The sequence below is a fragment of the Telmatherina bonti genome, assembly GCF_933228915.1.
Source record: "Telmatherina bonti genome assembly, chromosome: 7".
Taxonomy (NCBI): Eukaryota; Metazoa; Chordata; class Actinopteri; order Atheriniformes; family Telmatherinidae; genus Telmatherina; species Telmatherina bonti.
The window spans coordinates 25,036,994-25,056,942 of record NC_136625.1 but is presented as its reverse complement, the minus strand read 5'-3'; the positions used below and the strand labels follow the sequence as shown (position 1 = coordinate 25,056,942).

Sequence of the window (19,949 nt, the reverse complement as noted above, 5' to 3'; positions counted from 1 at the left end):
ACACCCAATGGTGCAGCATTCATGAAGAAAGGTTTAAACACTGAAGCTTTGTCATATTGCCAACTAGAAAAACAGCTCTCACACATTTACTCCCATGATGAGCGAGACAAGGACACTTAAGGAGGATAGGATTTCAAAATGAGAGAAATGGATGACACCATCTTTATCATTCTTCCCTTGAAAGTGCTTTTTTTGTCTTAAGTTAAAACTACAGTATTTAAATACACATTTAACTTTTAACATGCTAAAAACTCGTAAGTCTGAAAATATGTTTTCTTTTTGTTTGTTTTAATGAACTATGCTATTAAATAAGTGCCTTTGATTTTTAAGAAGGATTACCAGTAGAAGGGGACATCACATGGCATCACTGTGGCAGTAAAAGTCTGAACGGTACTTCTGACCTGTAAAAACATCGAAGTATTTAACAGATGTTTGAATTCCTAGGGGTCTTTTTTTTTTCTTTTTCTTTTTTTTTTTTAGTCCAGATGTGTGTCTTATAAACACTGGAACTGAAAGAAAGCAATGAAGGAAATGGCATAACAGGTTATATTGGACTGAATCCAGGTGAAGCTGTGTGAGACACGGTGAGCTCGCACACTGATCCTCCCTGTCCGTGTTTCTCTGCACTCCGCAGGCCCCCATAAAGCTTCTCTTCCACTGACACTGCCAGCTTATCAGTCACACTTCTATCTGCCTGCAGGGAAACCTCTGATAGGATAGCTTGACTGCTGTTGTTGTTTCTGTTGTCCACTCTTGGATCCATGTGGCTCATGTGTGCAGTCACAGTGCTCCCAGACTGACAGGTTGTGCTTTCTGTGTCCTTGTTTGGAGAGACTTGGCAGCCATCCGCCTCAGCAGTGGACTCTTCACAGCCAATGCTGCTTTTTCTTGAGCTGGCTTCCTCACATGGTTTATTTGCTGCTTTCTCAGCAGCATTCTCTGCAGTTCCTTCACTTGACTGACCTTTACTCTCTGCTCTCTCCTTGGCTGCTTCTTCGGAAGCCGCAACTTCACTGGCTTCTTCATCTGCAGCACTCGCTATGCGGGAGAGGGTGCTGTGATATCTTGTGTCCAGGGGGTAACCAGCACTGTCGCCCTTCCTCAGCGGAGTAAACCTCTGCCTCTCTAAAGATGGTGAGTACCTCCCACCAGAGACAGACCCTGGGTCGCTGTATTGCTTATGTCTTTGCCACTGTTTTCTGAGGTGAACTCTGGATCTGTGCCTGGAGCGTAGCGGAGAGTCCTGCTGGTCAAAGCGTGGGTCATGACGAAGGAACTCGTTAAAAAGAGCATCTGTCTTTTCATCAATGCTGTAGTCACGACGGCGGAGACGAGGTCGGTGTGGACTGGACGGCTGTGTGACTGGCTTCAGTAGTGGAGACATTAAGTGAGGCTGGGATTCTGGAGTTTTCTGAGGAGGAAGGGATTTCAGGAGTTGATATGGTTCTTGAAAGGTGTGAGACAGGCCACCAGTCTGAGATTTCTGCTGTCTTTTGTCCTCTGTCTCTGTGCCGTCTGCCATTTGGTCCTCCAGCTCCTCCTGGAACAGCCTCGCCTCAATGCTTTCACACACCGATCCTTTTCTTCCTGAGCTAGTGAAAAACAGTCTTCTCTCAGATGCCGTCTTCCCCCGTGGAGCTCCGGGAGTCCCAAACAGCCTCATCTCTTCAGGGGCCTTGGACGGTGCTTCAATGGAGGCATAGCCACTGTCCATTTGAAGAAGCTTCCTGTTTCCTCCCTCACCCTCTCCTCCAGCTCCACTTCCTATTTCGCTGTACACACCCGATGCCCCTCTCGCTCCCCCTTCCAAGCCATCTCCCTCCCCTTCTCCTTCAGGCTCATCATCCAGGTCTTGGGACAGGCAGCTGTCAAGACCAGAACGAGCTCCTGGACCAGCACCAATGGAAGAGACGCTGTCTGCATCGCTGCGGATGGACTCTCGATCTGTGCTGCTCTGGTCCGAGGAGGCGTACTGCTCCAGAGAGGCTCGCAAGCTCCAGATGTCTCTGTACAGTGAGGGAGGTGCCTCAGAGCTCTCTTGGCGAATCATGAATGACAGAGATGAGCTTGAGTCAGTCCGTTGTCTGGCTTCAGCTCCTGAAACAACTTCATCTCCATCGTCCACCTCTGCCTCATTTTTTCCCCTCACATTTACTGTGCTGCCGTCTGTATTTGTGTCAGTTTTCTTTAACATGTCCTCAAATCTTTCCTGCATGGCAGCTTCTTGCTCTGCTCCAAACAAGTCGTCATCATCTGCAGACTCAAGTTCATCTCCTGCTGCTTCTGTTCTTATAACCGCTCCAAACATTGTCTCTTCTTCCAGTCCGGTTCCATTGACTGTGGCCTCCTCTTGCCTTTGAGCGGGATCTAATGTCAAACATTGCTCCTCTCTCCTGGAGCAGATGCTACCACCTACCTCCACCATGGCCTCCAATTTACGCCTACAGAGATTTAAAAAAAAAAAAAAAAAAAAGCACTCAGTTTGTCAGTGATTCTGTAAATGACATTGTGACAATAGATGTGTTATGGCCAGGGATGTACCTCCCGAGGAAGACTGGAGATGTAGATGCAGCTGCAGGATGAGACAGTGACTCTGCAGAGAGAGACTGGAGGACACTGGTCTGGACAGGCGTGTGTGGGAAAGATTCAAAGGCGTCTTCTGGGAGAGGAGAGGATTCATCTTCAGTGTGATCTGTGTTTTCACTTGCTGCTCTCTGCCTCTGAAAGGGCCTCCTCTTAGGGGACCCTGATGGAAAGTTACACATACAGATTTGTGTTTTAGAGAGGAGTTTTTTTTGTTTTTTTCTTTTAATAGCTTTTTCCTCGCACAACTAGGTTTTTGTCACACATCAAATTTTAGTCATGGATACAGTATACAAACCTTTGGCATCCAGACTGGCAGCCCGGTGGCTGGTGTCAAACTTCCACCTTTTAAAGTAAGGCCCAGCCCCTTCCAGACTGGCGTGCCGCCGCAGTTTAGAGAAGAGATGGAGAACTGAAGTCTGGCTTGGTGGTTGTGGGGGGTCTTCTCTCTGCCCCCTTTCACTCTCAGTCTTCCCCCTGTCCCCGAGAGCTTCCATCTGACAAAGATGAAGGGAGAGAAAGGGTGGAAGGAGGTGATGACACATTAAGGAAGGAGACACGCTGAGATGAATTCTGATGGGCAAAGAAAATCCCTCAGGGGACAGCAGTTTGTCACTCAGCTGCAGCTATGACTGATGTCACTGTGCATCAGTAGCTTTTAGTCTGTGGCAGCAGCTATTCTGTGGTTACTCATAAGTAGATGAATCTGCACAAAAGAAAAACATATTGTGTGTGCAGACTTACTCAGATTTATATTTCACTGTAAAATATATATTATGAGAAAATGCATTCATGATTATAATGCTCCGTTAGTTCATGCAGGACTGTGAGGTGGCAAAGGAGAAGCAAAACAACAGAAACTAAAGATGCAGCAAAATCTCAGAAAACATGGCAGAAAAATGTTCAGAAAGCAGAGCAAAACCGCTTTCCTTGCCAAAATGTCATCATATGAAAGGCAAAATGCCTCTTTCCATTTTAAAGTTAAAAAGTCCAAATGCAGAGACAGTGTGTGAATTAAAAAACAAGTCCGCTGTTTAAATTAGGACGGAAACTAGCCTTTATGTGCCGGTTATCAAATGCATTTGATGAGTTGATCATTATTAAATGTGAGCACCTATGTCTAGAGTATTTAGATGCTAGTTAACACAATGCCGAGGGAGAAATATATAAATAGGAAAGCCAAACTTACTGTCTGGGATCGCGTGTGTTGTGTTTTCATGGCTAATGAGGACCGCCTGCATCCCTGCTCCAGAACAATGGAGTGATGAGGGTCTCCTGGAAGTCCTCCACTCAGACTCTGTCCCATCCAGTCAGGGATTCTTCTTTCAGCAGGCTGGAGATAAAAATGGAACCGGATTTGTTGTAGGGTTTCATAAATCCAGACTGCTATAGAGGCTATAAAATGCTATCATTTTGTGTTTTTCTGTAACCTGATAGATGGTGAGGGGTAGTTTGGGCACTTCATTTATGTTGATGGTGCTGCTCTCTGTTGAGTCACACTCCATGATGGTTAGTATTTTCAGATCACATGGGGCTGGAGGCAAATGAAGTTGGGTAAGTCGGGCTTTTTTGAGGTGGTGGAAATCTCCTTCAGTCAGCGTGTATCTGAGCAAGAAAATAAATCCAAGGTCCATCAAGCTTCTTCGTCAAAATAATTTCAAAATTCCCCTGACTTCATTAGAGATATACCTGCGTGCTTTGTCCTGAATCGTTTTCTCCTGTTCATAAAGTGCAGATTCATTGAATGAGACTCTTCGTCCAGTAGAGCCGGTTGTAGCAAATCTTTCTGACTCTCCATCATGACAGCTAGATGCTGAGAGGGCATCTGATTCATCGAGGCGAAGTGTAATTTCTGATCGACAGAATTGACAAGGGCACACCAAAAGAGAGGGATAATGGGGATCGTGACAAAATCAGACTAAAATACATGTCTTCTTCTTTTTAAATTATTGAACAGTTCTGACCTTGTGTGGGCTGAGAATCCTCAGCATAAGTGGTGTTTGTTTTCTCAGGGTCATCGCTCGCTCTGAAAAGTTAGAAATGATTTTCACTCTGTGCTATTTCACAGGAACCAAAGTGCTTTGTCATGTTGCAGCTTTCCGTTTCCCTGTTTCACACTGATTGAAGTCTTAATCCCACTGGCCCATGGAATCAGCACCCACCTGGAATAACGTCGTCCACCCAAGCAGCAGCGGTGACAGAAGAGGAGAAGCAGGGAGAGCAGGACTAGCGTCCCCCCAGCAAAAACACTCAGCAGCACCAACAGCAGCACGTAATTCTCCACCTGACCAGCTGACACAGGCACATCCTGATGATATTAAAAAAAAAAAAAAAAAAAAGTCTTTGCAGTAGTGGTACTATTCTGAGTGAAGCCTTATGCAGGAGATAAATACTGAGATACTTGTACTTTTGTGACCCCACATGATGTAGGACATTTTGCATTACAATTGAGTTCCACCTCAGTGCAGGTGGTGTCATAAAATATCCTGGTCTGAAAATCCTGTGACGTTATTTGTATGTACAAACACAACACAACAGTAGGACAATATGGCTGCTGGTTGTCTCCTTGTTTGTAGCCATGTTGACAATCAGATATGATAGAATTGGATGTTCACTGTTGCCTTGTTTTTTAAAAAGTGTCCCTCTTGTGAAGATATCACTCTCATGACTCATCCAGCGATGCCGTTTCTTGGCCAATCAGTGGCCTGCAGTTTGTTGATGTCACACTTTTGGCTCAATACAGCTCCATCACAGCCACATTCAACTGGGTGCAAATAAAAGTACCTGGTACCAGGTGCAATCACCAAATGGAAATCCTGTAAAAACCAAGCTGAGTAGATACTGGTGGAAAAGGGCCATTACCTCTTAAAGGTACTCTTACTCATCATTTGATCAGATGAGAGAATATTCTTAATAAAATGGTCAAATTAGGTACTTTCAGTTTTAGTCATTATTTATGTAATGAACATACAATGGGTGTATAAGAACTGTAAACCAAAACTGTTTTTAACATGTCACAATGATTTCAAACAGATTTTAACATTTGCATTAGTTTTGCTGAAAACTGAAAATAAAATACATGCTGTTTAATTCTTTTAATTTCATGGAGCTGTAATAAAGTTAAGTACAACTCCAGACTAGTGAGTAAAACTGAAAGTCTGTGTTTATAAATTAAACATTGATGTGCTTTTTAAATTAAATTAAACTCTTTATAAATAGACCAGCCTTTACTTTTGAGCAAAAGGTTTTATCATCACATTCTACATATGAAGAGCTGCACCTTTTGATCAAATGCAACCCTGAAACTAAAAATTAGTTTGAAAAAAATTAAATAATTTGTTTATCCTTTCATCGCTACCTTGTACAAAGACAACATGTATTTTTTCTGTTTGTTTGTTTTTTTTGTAAATTTTATTTTGAATCTGAGACTATAGCTTATTTTGAAAGCACATTTACCCCCGTGACGCATCACTTGAACAAGACTTTTGTTAGGAAGCTTGTGTAATCCTTGAACAATACAGTTTTCAGCTGCTCAGTGCAAAGTCTCCTTTGTTATATTATTTTGTTTGAAGATGCCATAAATGTTTGTAGTATGACACTTCTGGACTGAAGACAGGTCAGTTTCATATCCAGACTCTTTCACTTCATAAAATGGTTGTTGGCATGCACAACATATACTCACATTTTTCAATTCTTCCAAAAGCAGTTTAACTTTATCTTATATGCAGGTACATCTCAGATAATTAGAATATTATGAAAAAGTTCAATATTTTTCGTCACTCATTTCAGAATGTGAAATCCATTTATTATATAGATTCATTATAGATGGAGTGAAACATTTCAAACATTTATTTATTGAAATTTTAATGATTTTGGCTTATAGATAATGAAAACACAAAATGCAGTGTCTCCAGCACTCAATACGTAGTTGGGCCTCCTTTTGCATAAATTACTGCATCAATGCAGCGTGGCATGGAAGCGATCAGCATGTGGCACTGCTCAGGTTTAATGGAAGCCAAGGTTGCTTTGATAGCAGCCTTCAGGTTGTGTACTTCAGAAAACACAGTGGACCAACACCAGTAGATGACATGGCTCTCCAAACCATCACTGACTGTGGAAACTTCACACTGGACGTCCAGCAACATGGTTTCTGTGCCTCTCCACTCTTCCTCCAGACTTTGAGATGTTGGTTTCCAAATGAAATGCAAAAGTTGCTTTCATCTGAGGAACAGTCCAGTCCTTTTTCTCCTTAGCCCAGGTGAGATGCTTCTGTCGTTGTCTCTGGTTCAGGAGTGGCTTGACACGAGGAATGTGACATTTGCAGCCTATGTCTAGGATTCGTCTGTGCATAGTGGCTCCTGATTCACTGAGACCAGCTTCAGTCCACTTCTTGTAAAACTCCCCAAATTCTTGAATGGATGTTGCTTGACAATGCTCTCAAGGCTGCGGTTCTGCCTTTTGCTGGTGTACCTTTTCCTGCCACTCAACTTTCCATTAATATGCTTGGATACAGCTCTCTGTGAACAACCAGCTTCTTTAGAAATGACCTTTTATGGTTTTTCCTCCTTGTGGAGGGTCAATGATTGTCTTCTGGACATCTGTCAAGTCAGCAGTCTTCCCCATGATGGTGTAGCCATCAGACACAGACTGAGAGACCATTGAAAGGTTTAGGATACCTTTGCAGGTATTTTGAGTTAATTAGTTGATTAGGGTATGACACCATGACTTTCTAAGATTGACGTTTTTCACAATATTCTAATTTTCTGAGACACTGCATTTTGGGTTTTCATTATCTATAAGCCACATTTATCAACATTTCAAGGGTTGAATATTTGAAATGTTTCACTCTATTTGTAATAAATCTATAAAATATACAGGTTTTACATTCTGAAATGAGTGACAAAAAATATCGAATTTTTTCATATTCTAATTTTCTGAGATGTACCTGTATGTTATGTATATTCTTATTGTTAGTTAGATTAAGTATTAAACTATTTGTATACCATTTATATCTTTGTTCAAAATTTCCAGAAGGACCATTGTATTTCTGGTACAGTGTAATAAATTTGTTGTTTAATAATCTTTCTATGTTGATAATTTCTCAAGTATACACTTCCTGGGTTTATTCTTACCATCTCACTCTGAAACTAAAAACAGAAGAAAGAAACTGGGGAAACAGATGTTATAAATTAACCTGTGTTGGTTTAGATCCTCTCTATTTAAATGCAGGAGTCACTGAACTCCCAGTCAGTCTGCGCAGTGATCGAGTTACATTTATTTCCATCAAGGAAGAGGGTTTGCAAAATTACACATTGTAATCCTGTTACCAGCTGTGCGTGGGATGGGACATTGCACTGGTTTTGTTTTGTGTTTTTCCTCTTTCGGGCCTGCTTTTCATTTTCTGCAAATGTTTTTGATGACATTAAGCACTCAAAAAAAAAAAAAAAGAATTGATATCAGGAGCAATTAGTAACAAGCACAAAATATCCCCTCAAGCACAGATGGATGCACCATATATATGTCAAGAGCCAAGAAAATTCCCTGAAACATAAAAATCAATGGCTAACTTTGTTTGTGAGCAATATGATGCAGCAACTGTATTTATTTATCATTCATTTAGATATAAGTTAGGTCACCACAACTTTAGCTTCATTAGTCTGACTCTGGCCCTTTTTGTACACATACTGTTTGACTTGCAAGGCAACAATTTTCACATGGCATTGCTGGAGCTCATGACTCATGTATGTTACCAAGCAGAGACATGCATATCCTTGTTGTTGTGTACTGTAGCTGTGATGGCTGTATTTCATTCTGCTGGGATGGTAAATGATTTCTTATTTTGCAGAAGTGAGGAGTTTCTTTGTGGCATTACACTGACAGCTAAGCACTGCAATACTATTTAATGAGTGGAATTAATGCTGAAACACTCTCTTAAGTCGCAGTAATCCTTATCCAGATGCACAATCATATACATTGTGTCTGTTCACTCACACACTTGCATAGACAACACAACTACTCCTCTGTGATTAATACTCTCAGTCTGGGATGAGTGAAGCCGGGGATGCTAATCGAAACGTCAGTGAGATCCTTAATTCAATTTCCCAGCTCTTCTCAATGAGAGGGAAATGAGGCCTGCATGGGCTAAAAATGGAAATCAGAGGAGGAAGATGCCGACACGCATGAGCAATCCCCACAGAAGACTTTCTTGGTCCTTTTACCAATGTCAGTGTCAGAACGAGAGTAGAAAAATAATTTGACTCTTTTCACCATCACTAATGTAATCTTTGTCAATTTTAACTTTTAATTTTGCACAATGTATGTGAAAGGTACCCAAAGACTGCTGGGATAGGCTCCAGCTTCCCCGCAACTCTTTACTGGACTAAGCGGTTAGGATAATGAATGAATGTGAAAGGCTGTCATCATAAAACCCTCCAGAGGGACAAAAGCAGTGCAGGAGGTCTTCCTGGAGCACGGTCTAAATATTAGATAATAACTTTAATTGGAGATGTAGCGGGCTGCACGGTGGCGCAGTGGTTAGCACTGTGGCCTCACTGAAGGTCACTGGTTCAATCCTTGGCTGGTTTGGTCAGTGGCCTTTCTGTGTGGAGTTTCCATGTTCTCCCCGTGTATGCGTGGGTTCTCTCCGGGTACTCCAGCTTCCTCCCACCATCCAAAGACATGCATGATAGGTTAATTGCTCACTCTAAATTGCCCCTAGGAATGAGTGTGAGCGTGAGTGGTTGTTCATCTCTCTGTGTGGCCCTGCGATGGACTGGCGAGCTGTCCAGGGTGTACCCTGCCTGTCGCCCAAAGCCGGCTGGGATAGGCTCCAGCTTCCCCGCGACCCTGAATTGGAATAAGCGGTTCGGAAAATGAATGAATGAATGGAGATGTTCACCACAGTAAAATCTAAAATCATGCCAGTGTCCATTTTAAGTTTCTATCTGATCAGAATTGCAGCTTCCAAATATATCATCATTAATTCAAAGAAAGTAGCAATAAAAAAAAAGAAAGAAAGAAGCTATAACAAAGCACCTCTAACTATTAACCTAATCATCCCATGGAGAGAAAAAAAACCTGAAAATTTTGTGGTGAGTCATTTTATTTCTTATGGATAAGATTCATTTATGAGGCCATCAACATAAAAATGTCCATCTGTCTGTATCAGCTTCAATCCAAAGTTCAATCTAACAGCAGAAAGTCACCACATGAAGTAGAGAATTTGCTGCAGAGCAGAACAGAAGAGGATGTCATCCCCTGTTCATCAAAGTGAATAAATCTGACAATGATTGTCTTCATATAGAGGGAAATGCATATTTTAAGTCAGTCTCAAATCTGCTTCAGGGTACAACATGATAAACTGAATCCCTTGTCTCACATAAAAACTATATATTTTATATTCATGGTCTCTTCAGTAGCCTACAATCAGCTGATGCCACTCAGGAAACAAAGTAGAGCATTTTGAAAGCGGTGTGTCTGATACACCCACCGACACATGTGTATGAGCATTAGAGCATTTGTGATTAAATTAAATCTGCTGTTTTTACAAGCTCAGTTAAACAAGAAATAACACACTATCAATCAACTAGAGCAGCAAAGCATCTCCACTGCTTTGAGTCCATGTTTCTAACACACTGCAGAGACAAATCGCAGTCAGCTCTTTTTCTGCACTGACTAATTTAAACAGCAGATAATCACAACTCTTCCTGCAGACAGGATGCATGCACACAAATTTTCAGTCCTGTTTTGAATCAAATCCTCTTTGGCAACAGATCAGGCTGTACACTACCACTTCTCCACCTGCAATTGGATGCTCATCATGACTGAGATATTGTGTTGTTATCTCAACATGTCTCTCCTTGTAGTTTCTAGTTTAGTCAAAGTCCAGTTTGATTCATGGAGTCATTATACACCAGAGTACAGACACTAGCTGAAAGTGTGCACAGCATGTGTTGATGGTGTTGACAGAGAAGGAGGGGTTCATACGCATCAGTACTCACAGTGGAGTTCTCAATCAGACTTGTCAGAACAGGCAGATCATTGCTCATTGTCCAGGTCAGAGTGAGCGAGCCCTGTATGAGATGGAAAAAAAATGTAGAGTCATAAAGATGGGCATTAATATAATTTCCGTTTTCTAATGCAGACACTTTAAAGTTCAGATCATTTGAAAAATAAGATTAATCTCAACAAATTCAATGGTAAAACCTGAAAGATACTGTTGAATTGATCTCACTCAATAATTTTTTATGATGAGGCGTGATTTAGCTCATTCCTCTGCACTGCAGAGCAGCATCAGCATAGTGATTCTTAATCTGCAGGTTTGTAATATTAATTTGGGTCGTACATGCTATATTGTGCAACAAGGGGTCGCAAAAGTGCACTGCTGCACGACCTTCTGTCTTTTTCTCTAAAATTCTGTTATAGCTCCTATTACTTTGACCCACCTCAAAATCCCAGCTCGCACGGACTGGTAAAAATGAGAGTATAGGATACACAAAAATTGTTCTTTTTTTGTTAGATTTAGCTACCTGGCTAGCCTGTTGGTAGAGGCAATTCAAACATATTACTCAGAAATGCAGACAAATAACAATAGTTAGGAGTTTGAAAAACAGGAACAATTTTTCTTTTATGTACATACATTTGTATGTTTTTGCAGCTGAGGAGGTTTATCTACATAGGGGAAAAAAGGTTGGATAATACATTGGTGGAAAGCAAAGAAATATAATTAAATGGCTTTAATAATGCTGTCATAGGTGTGTTCAGTAAGCTGTTCCCATTGGAAGACTTTTTGTGGTCAAAGCTTGTCCAAATAAAACAAAATGTGGCCCTGATTTTTTGGATTTTATGGTATTATTTTCTTAAAGTGGTAAGGTAAATGTAGTAGCTACATGTGAACGGTCTGCCATCACTGCTGCTTGTTTGACTTGCACTAGATTTAAAATTTTATATTTCTGGGTTTTAGCCTGATGCAGTTATGTTGCAAATAACTATTTTATCAAAAAGGAAGGTGATAATCAAACAGAAAATATCATTTTCAGAGGTTAAAGTATTTTAAATCCTTGTTCCAGTATTTGATGCTACAAAGGAAAAACATCCAGATTTTCAGCCTTGACCATGATGAGTCAAGATCCTATGTGTGCATTATAAATAAATAAATTTAAAAATACACACCCTGTAAATATCAAGTTTGTGATTCAAGATTTCTATTAGAATTTTAAATCTGATGATACATCACTGGCTTTACATTTTGGAGTTATAGAGAAGATATACAACATTTTTTACAACCAACATCATACCCCACCAATTTGTTGCTCTTTCCATACCAGTTAGGTGTAAAACCCCTTTGACATCTCCAAAACCCACATCAACTCTTCTTTGGACCAATTGCTGCACATAAAACTGTGTCCAAAGATTTTTTTTTTTCTCTTTCTGATGACACAATAATCTCGGCGCTTATCTCGAAAATGTTCGTTCTGCAGTAACGCCTATGAGACAGCGAACAGCAGCTTGTGTAACATCAACCCATGATTGTATTCCTCACACATGCTGATAACATTTCTGCAAATTCCCTCTCTGTGAGAGTCATATTTTATGTAATATGTCAGACAAACCAGCAGCTCAACACAAGAGTGATGTGGCTGCAGCTCTGAATAGAAAGGCAAATAAAACATGCTGCACATGCATGTGAACTCATGTCCTGTTGAATTATCCTAACCGAAGCATACACACTTGCAGTGCCAGTGGGTTATTTTGTCCTAGCATTTGCTTGCATCTTGGGGGTTTTTGTCTTGTTTGAGATTTCACAGTCACAGAACAGAGTGTAAAAAAAGATACAGAGATGTTAGAAAATTTCAGCCAACTAGATTTGATTTATTCTCCAGTCTCTAAGAAGCAGGGGAAAATGGTTGAATCTGAAGTACTTTCTAGAGGAATATAACAAGGTGGTGTTATATATGTTTTTGAGCAGTATATTAGGATAGTTGTTGTGGCATGCTTTGCATTGTGTTAACCTTTGTAATCACAGCAGGACTAAGTTAGTGTGGATGCAGAGAGCCCTTAAAGGTGGAGTATGTAAGATTTTCAATATTTTCAAAACAAATTAACTAAAAAAAAAAAAAAACTACAATCATAATTAGATAGGTTTTTTTTTTTTTTACATGTAGGTTCCAGTCTGTCTATATTTGATGTGTTATTAAATTACAAGTTTAATTAATGACAAAGACCCTTCTTAAATGTTTGCCTACCAGTAAAAAAAATTTTTTTTAAAAAATGCTTTTTGTCATTAATTAAACTTGTAATTTAATAACACATCAAATATGGAGAGACTGGAACCTACATGTTAAAAAAAAAACTATCTAATTATGATTGTAGTTATTTTATTAGTTAATTTATTTTGAAAATATTGAAAATCTGACATACTCCACCTTTAAAGCAAAAGGTCTTTTTAAACAAATGAGAATGAATTTGGGGGTTTTATCCAATTAGACTGAAAGTCTTTTACAAGGCTGTTACATTTCTCCACATTTCCACAACTAACCCTGGTGGTTTAAATGATACAAAATATTAGAAAAGATGTAAATATGTGCTAAAATGGTTTGCCTCCTGTTTATAAGAACGAGTTTGTGCTGTGAGACCCATCTTTGATTTTATATAAATAAATTAAGCAGAACATTCTAATCATTCTTTCATTATACTGTTACAATACATCCTCTGACTTATCTCAGCTTTGTCACCATTTTGTCATCAAATAAATTCAAAACACTGACTGCAATTGGCAGGAAAAACAATCAACGTGTGAGTGCATGCACGTGTTAGTTTCCGGGGTTTAATGGCGTGATGTAGTTCCACATAATCTCTGGTTAAAATCATTTGAACAGATGGACGAGGCGGCTCTAACATACTCACTTCCATCGCAATGATGCTGATTCTGTTTCTCTCTTTACAAGTAGCCCAGGCTAACATCAGTAGTAGATTAAAGAAGAAGGGGGGAGGGGTGATGTATCTCATCCTGATGTGTAAGTGGGTGATGAAGTGCTCCAGATGTGCTGTGAGACTATCTTACGGTCTATTTGGATAGTTGAAGGAGCTTCCCTCTGCTCTGTGCAGTGACTAAAGCGATCTGCTGCAGCCGGCGGCGCTCAGCAGCAGCATCAGCATCAGCAGCATCTTCCCGTCTCCTTCGCAAACCCGCCGATCAGGACTGTCCCATGTCTCTGCATCGCCTGCTCTTACCCTGCGGGTAAATATAGCTCGAGTGGTCACAAGGGAGCTTTAATGTGTCGGATTTCCAAGAGGGGGGTTGGGCTCCCTGTGCGCCAAAACACTTCTTAATAAATCATATGCTGCGATTATATCTGGAATGGGTTCTGTCTCCTATCACGCATCTTACATAATGAAATAGTACCACATTACACCATGAGCACGCTTGTAGATCCATGTGGATTGGTTAGGTTAAGTGAGAGAGACCAAAGGAAAAAAAACAACAGGACTCACCTGGTTGTAGACTCAGTTTGAAGCGGTCCGCAGGCAGCCTGGCCCGTCTGCATACTTTAATTTGGGCTTCAAATAAAGACTAGTTATGAATGAAACCACACGCGATTAGACACACCCACCGCCCGCTCCCCGATGCACCACGTGACCATCTCTGCGTTGACGATGATGGCGGGGATGACGCGAGATGGAGGAGAGAAGCCGTCTTCATTCACAGCAGTCGCTCATGAATGGCAGCAGCTGATGGAGTGAATTCCGGTATGAATCTCTAATTGGTATCACAATGAATTCAACCAAAATTAACCTGTTAAATTTGCTCATTGTTTCAGTTGACTTGTTTAAATCTGCTCTGTACCTTTGTAGTGAGATAAGATGCATAAACCTACAGATGGGTGCGGCAATAGTTTTTGTGATCTCCCACTTCGCCACATGGGGGCAGCATTGTACCGTTTTCTAAATCAAATCCAACTCTTCATTTAAGAAAATTCCCACAGATTATTACGGTTCAAACCACACAACCACAGTAAAAACATGTCACATGCGGCTCTATTTCTTTCAATGAAGGACAATGTGTGTAGAGGAAACTGGTGCGGTCATTTAGCTCTGAACTCACAATAATAACAACAAAGAACCAAAATGTGTTAGCCTGTTCAGGTTTGGAAACTTTGTTGTTTAATCAGCAGTTTATGATTATTTTGTCTTCTTTCAGTGTGTTTGCACCAAATACATATTTTCTTGCATTTATGTCCTCACACTTATCTGAAAATGCCATTTTAGTCTCCACCTTTGAGGTGAGCCTTCTGGGTAATATAAAGCTTTGCTGTACCCACACAGAAGGAAGCCAAATATGTGCCTGCATTATAACTGATAGGAGGACTGTCGGACATCTGAGAATTTGTTTTCTGCTTCGCTGGAAAAATATCAACCTACAGTAAAACTTTGAAAAACTGACTCACAACTGGGACAGACTGAGAAACAGACATAGTAGCACAAGTGAATCAGTTCAGAGGAGCTAAACTGCATAAATTTTTCTAATCACTACTGTACTTAATACAGTGTACTGCCGGGTTGAGCTACTTAGATCTGACTGCAATTCTGTCATTTTTGCCCTCTGCTAAATATTATATGGTCTTGTGAAATGTATATGACATTGCAGTTCATCTGGAAAACTTTCCGTCTTCTCTGCTTGCCAACGAGGATGTGTTAAAAGTCACGGTGACCTCTTCAAATATCTGAGTCAATGAGATTTTCTGCAAGCAGTTTGGGAACATTTGACCATGACTGTAATCATACAAGTAATGATATATAGATGTTATGTTTAAAAATGAGTTGGTTTTCTCCAGTAAGTAGAAAGTGAGCAACAATACTCTTTGAGATATTATCATAACCAGATTCAATTGGACACAAAAAACTGTTGCATAAAAGATAAATCTTGGCCTTTCAATATGTTTCAGACAAATCAAATTTATATCAAAGTACCAGAAGCTTCTGTCATTTGAAGGAATCATAAATATCTTGATACGGTTTGTTTCTCTGCCCTTATGCTATAATTATTCTATTGTGCTTGTGGAAATATGTTTGGCATGTACTCAAAGCTTTGTATTGCTCCTGTAATAATGTAGTGTTATTAACAATAAATCAAAGTTATTTTCTTAAAACAATATACAGGTCTCTTTCCTCAACTAACTTTTTTGTTGCTTGCTAGACTCTGATAATGCAGCATGTTTTAAAAATCGGTGATTATACTATTTATCCTAGGCAACATTTAAAATAAAAAATGGTAAATATTTGTCAGCCCAATCCTGTAACGTTTTTCATTTATATGCATGTGACATTATCAGGTTTTGGTTTAGCTGCATAAACATAAGCACAGTGACAAGCAGAATGTTATCACAGAACCACAGAAAGTGGAGGAATGTTTCATTATTTAAAATGATGAATGTTTATCTTATGAAGGTTGACTCAAAAGGATATATTTTAATTAAAAAAAAAAAAAAACCCATGACCTTTTTCTAACCAGATTTTCTAACCTGAGCTAAAACTAATAAGTAACATTTAAAGGGGAGAAAGTGGTCTCAGACAGAACTCAGACACCAACTTCCTGTGTTAAAAGCTTGTAATTAAATAATGTCTAAAGTGCAGAGTTTACTAACTGTTTCTTCAAACATTCATTTTTTGTGTTAATTCTGTGGTTTAAAAAGGCTAATCAGGCACTAAACTTCTTCAGTTGTGGAAACCTTTTCTGTGATATTTATTTTAAGTTCGTTTATACTTTCTGAAGAAATCTGTGATGTATATAACTCTCCATTCGTCACTATGTAAGAGCAAGTGTATGTTGCAGGAAAAAGGGAGAAAAGGCACGCTAAGCATGAGGGCATTTTTCCTAAATTTAGACAGCAGAAACTCCTGATGTTATTGGTGTAGGGGACTATAAAAACATTCCCAAAAGGGCGGTTCCACTTTTCAGTGACCTCTGCAAAACTACATAATCAAGCAAAATTCCTTCACAATCCTCAACATTATGCCCAATGCTGCTTTTCTCCAAAACTAATTTCTATTTAATTAGCCAAGGCCATGCTTTGATTTGGACACATTAGGGACTGCACTGCAAATATTTGTGCTGTGTAATTTTCCCAGATTGAAATCAATATCAAGCTTTCACCAAACATTACATAAACAGTATATAAATCTTGTTGAATATTTATTGTACTAGATATATTGCAAACAATTAATGCCTGTTTTTACATGAAGTTTCCCAAACCCCTCTGCTTTTCAAATGACTAAATAGTGTGATGGGTTTGCTAAGATTATTTATATCAAATTGATCCGGTAAATGAATTTAGGGATTCGTATCTCGACTAACTGCATGATCTTTAGTGTATCTAAGCGGTATTATGAAGTGTATTGTCTTTTGTGTATCAGTGTGTGGACACAAGCTCAAAATCTGTTGAAATCATTACTGAGTTAATCTGACACTTTTTCAAGAAGATTTTGATAATGTTCAGGCAAAATTCATTTAAGCATTTTAAATTTATTTCCTGTCAAATTCTGGTTGTTTGCAAAAGCTCCATGAGATTTGGCAATTGAGTTTCGTATCATCAGTTAATTATAGTATGTAGATGAATGCATAACACTGCACAATCATATAGGTTAATTCATGGCTGAGCTAAATTGTAACTCACACATTTTAGATCAGTAAGACCTAAATAATCTTGGAGGAAACCATAGGCGATTAGCTCGCACAGTAAATCTGTCTGCGAGCTCCAGCGCTCTCTTTTCTTTGCAACCTAAATATTCTCTTTTGACTGTATTTTGTACAATGTCACACTCATTTGATGAAATTGTAGGATAAATATGCAAGACGAATTCCTTTCACATATACTTTGTCTTAAAAATTCCAGGATGTCTAAGGTGCCACATACCACAGGATTGGAACATCTGGGAAATGATGCCTGGAGGTGGGAGGAATGTGAAGAAGAGGATGGGAGCAGTGTATGTGTGAGTTGCTGGGTGGTTGACGTCAGAGCTGCGTCTTTGCATGCTCCAGAGAGCAGGACATCCTGTGGAATTGTTCTCGCTGATGGTCGAAGAATGCAAAACAGCAGCCTCTCCCGTCTCGCTAATCTCAGCGAAAAGCTCAGGGAGGAAAGGCACCTCATCAAAATATCAGAAGATAATTAGGTTCATGGTGTTATCTACAAAGAGAAAAGACTAGGGAGAGGTCATGGACCAATTCCCTTTGGGAATTCAGTGAGATTTAAGAAAAATTCAGATGATGTTTGGGGTTTAAATAATTTTATGTTTATGTGGCAACCACCATCTACTGCACTGAAAGTACTATGTCAGGATTTAAGAGAAATCTGCAAACAGACAAAACAATGACACAGCTAAACAAAAACAAAAGAGAACAGTAAAGGAGAATCTCACACACTGCAGGGGTTTTCAGACAAATAAGAGGCAATGAAACTAACACTACCTGTCTGCCTTTAGGGTGAGGTGAATAAGGGTGTGGGATGAGATAAATCACATGAGAGTGGAGTGACGCAGGCTGTATAGCGTGGGTGTTGGTGGTGCTGCTATTTTTAGCCACTGTGAGGGGACACATATTAGCTGCATTTCTTTGCCCTCACCAGCTTCTTACGTCACATTTTACTCCAAGCAGTTCCACTACATTGTGCATCATGTGACAGCCTGAAAGCCTGATGTGGACCAGCGACTGGACATGGCATGAATACCAAACAGCCTAAAATCTGATCAGGTGTTTTCTGGCAGTATCTCCTCTCAAAGGCTGAAATATATGAATAAGAGTATCCATGACATGTTTCCCAATCCATGTGCATTCTCACTGCATTCTCAATATACTTATTAAATCCCAGTAACCTTTAGTGTTTTAAAATTCCACAAATGTTTATAAAATGACATTTCACATGCCCTAACTTGTGCTATTTTTTTTTTATTAGATTTAAATAGAAAGGGATGTAAATGTGTAAATAAATATAACTTAAGATCTCTGATCATCTTCATCAGGCAAGTGTTTTTTTTCACCTTGTCATTTCATCAGCTTTTTATATAGTCAAATTGTAATATTTCTAATAAAAGAACATTTTTATCTACAGTGAATAAGATGTGTCTTCAGAAAAGAAGATGAAGGCCTCTCCAGCAAACTCTAAAGGTAGACATCATAATCTCTGTAAAACATGTGGAAATGGCTTTAATGGATAATAAGTATAGCCAAACCTTGAAATCCTACTAAGGGTTAGCCATGGATCTCACAGCCTTCAATATGATTTGTCAACCTCCAGCGAAAACCAAAAAACTGTTCAGTAGAAAATGTGTTTACAGGCTGCAATATTTGCCAAAGGTTGTGTTACAAAATAAGCTGATGTCATGTCCAAGGAGCCCACACCTAACTGCATGTTGTTCATAGTTCAGAACTGAGTGATGCAGCTTTTTTATGACAGAGTGGCAAACCTTGTGATTAGTTTATCGTCTTGCCCTCTTTTAAACACTGTGGAAAACAACCTTCTTGATGGGATATAACTGGAGGTGGTCTGATCTTGTCAGATCTAAAGATAATGTGAGTGTAGTTTGTATTTTCACGTTGTTTAGAACAATACTCATCTAGTTTAGTTATGACCAAACAGTCTTTCATTTCAACAAGACGGAATTCTGACATGATGACATCCTGTACGAATGTAATGATGGGCGTATTGCATCAGTTATGAATGGGCTCAAGCCGGGGTGGAGCCTTGTGGCAAGGAAAGCCTTCTGATTGGACAATCTAAGCTCAACAGTCTTGTGGCTCTTCTTGATTGGCTTTAAACCATTATGGGCGGGACTCTCTCTGGCAGGGGTTGGGTGTTTTACATTTGGAGTAGAGCTGCTGCAGTTACGCTCAGAAATAGCTACTATCCGCTGCTATTTCACAGTGCTGAGCCTGAATCGTCCGTTTCGCTTCCTTTTAAGCACGTTTCACGGGAAAGTCGAAAAAGAGAACAACATTTAAGAAGGAAAGAAGCATTTCGCGCTCCATGCCAGCGACCAGAATCGGCTTTTTAACTAATTGCAATCAGAGATTGTGAATGGAGCAACAGCATCATCAAGGTTTTTGTAGCTTTTCCCCAACTCAGTCTGCAGATAGAACTGGGGTATCCTCTGGTCAACCCATGATGCGTTTGTCTATAACGTCGACAACCGGCAACCCGGTGGAGCTCACTGTCCCCCGAGGAGAGACTGCGGAGGGCCTGAAGATGCGCATCTCCCAACAACTCAAAGTGCAAACAGAGAGAATCGTACTTCTACACAGAAACAGGCGAGTTGTGCGATACTGCATCTTACACAAGCCAATATATGTGACATGTCTGAGTTGTCATTTC

General features: G+C 39.8%; 2 protein-coding genes across 3 annotated transcripts in view; one reads left to right on the top strand and one right to left on the bottom strand.

The window, feature by feature from the left end:
* Window positions 1-544: 544 nt before the first annotated feature.
* Window positions 545-10,631, bottom strand: cbarpa (CACN subunit beta associated regulatory protein a; the record flags this gene model as incomplete). Its single annotated transcript, XM_079243824.1, has 9 exons — window positions 545-2,441; window positions 2,542-2,746; window positions 2,882-3,080; window positions 3,773-3,916; window positions 4,014-4,188; window positions 4,273-4,435; window positions 4,548-4,609; window positions 4,746-4,891; window positions 10,584-10,631. 9 exons carry the CDS (start codon window positions 10,629-10,631, stop codon window positions 545-547), a joined length of 3,039 nt encoding a protein of 1,012 aa, XP_079099950.1.
* A 7,937-nt stretch (window positions 10,632-18,568) lies between these two features.
* The window catches only part of LOC306758893 (midnolin-A-like), a 4,393-nt gene continuing 3,012 nt past the window's right edge, over window positions 18,569-19,949 (top strand). Inside the window, exons 1-2 of one of the 2 annotated variants that reach the window (XM_079244319.1) lie at window positions 18,569-18,745; window positions 19,704-19,885. In XM_079244319.1, coding sequence (XP_079100445.1) covers window positions 19,740-19,885 — 146 coding nt within the window. In that variant the 5' untranslated portion in view covers window positions 18,569-18,745; window positions 19,704-19,739. Of the gene's footprint in view, window positions 18,746-19,477; window positions 19,886-19,949 lie in introns of those variants that run through there. The other variant, XM_079244318.1, reaches the window with a different exon arrangement.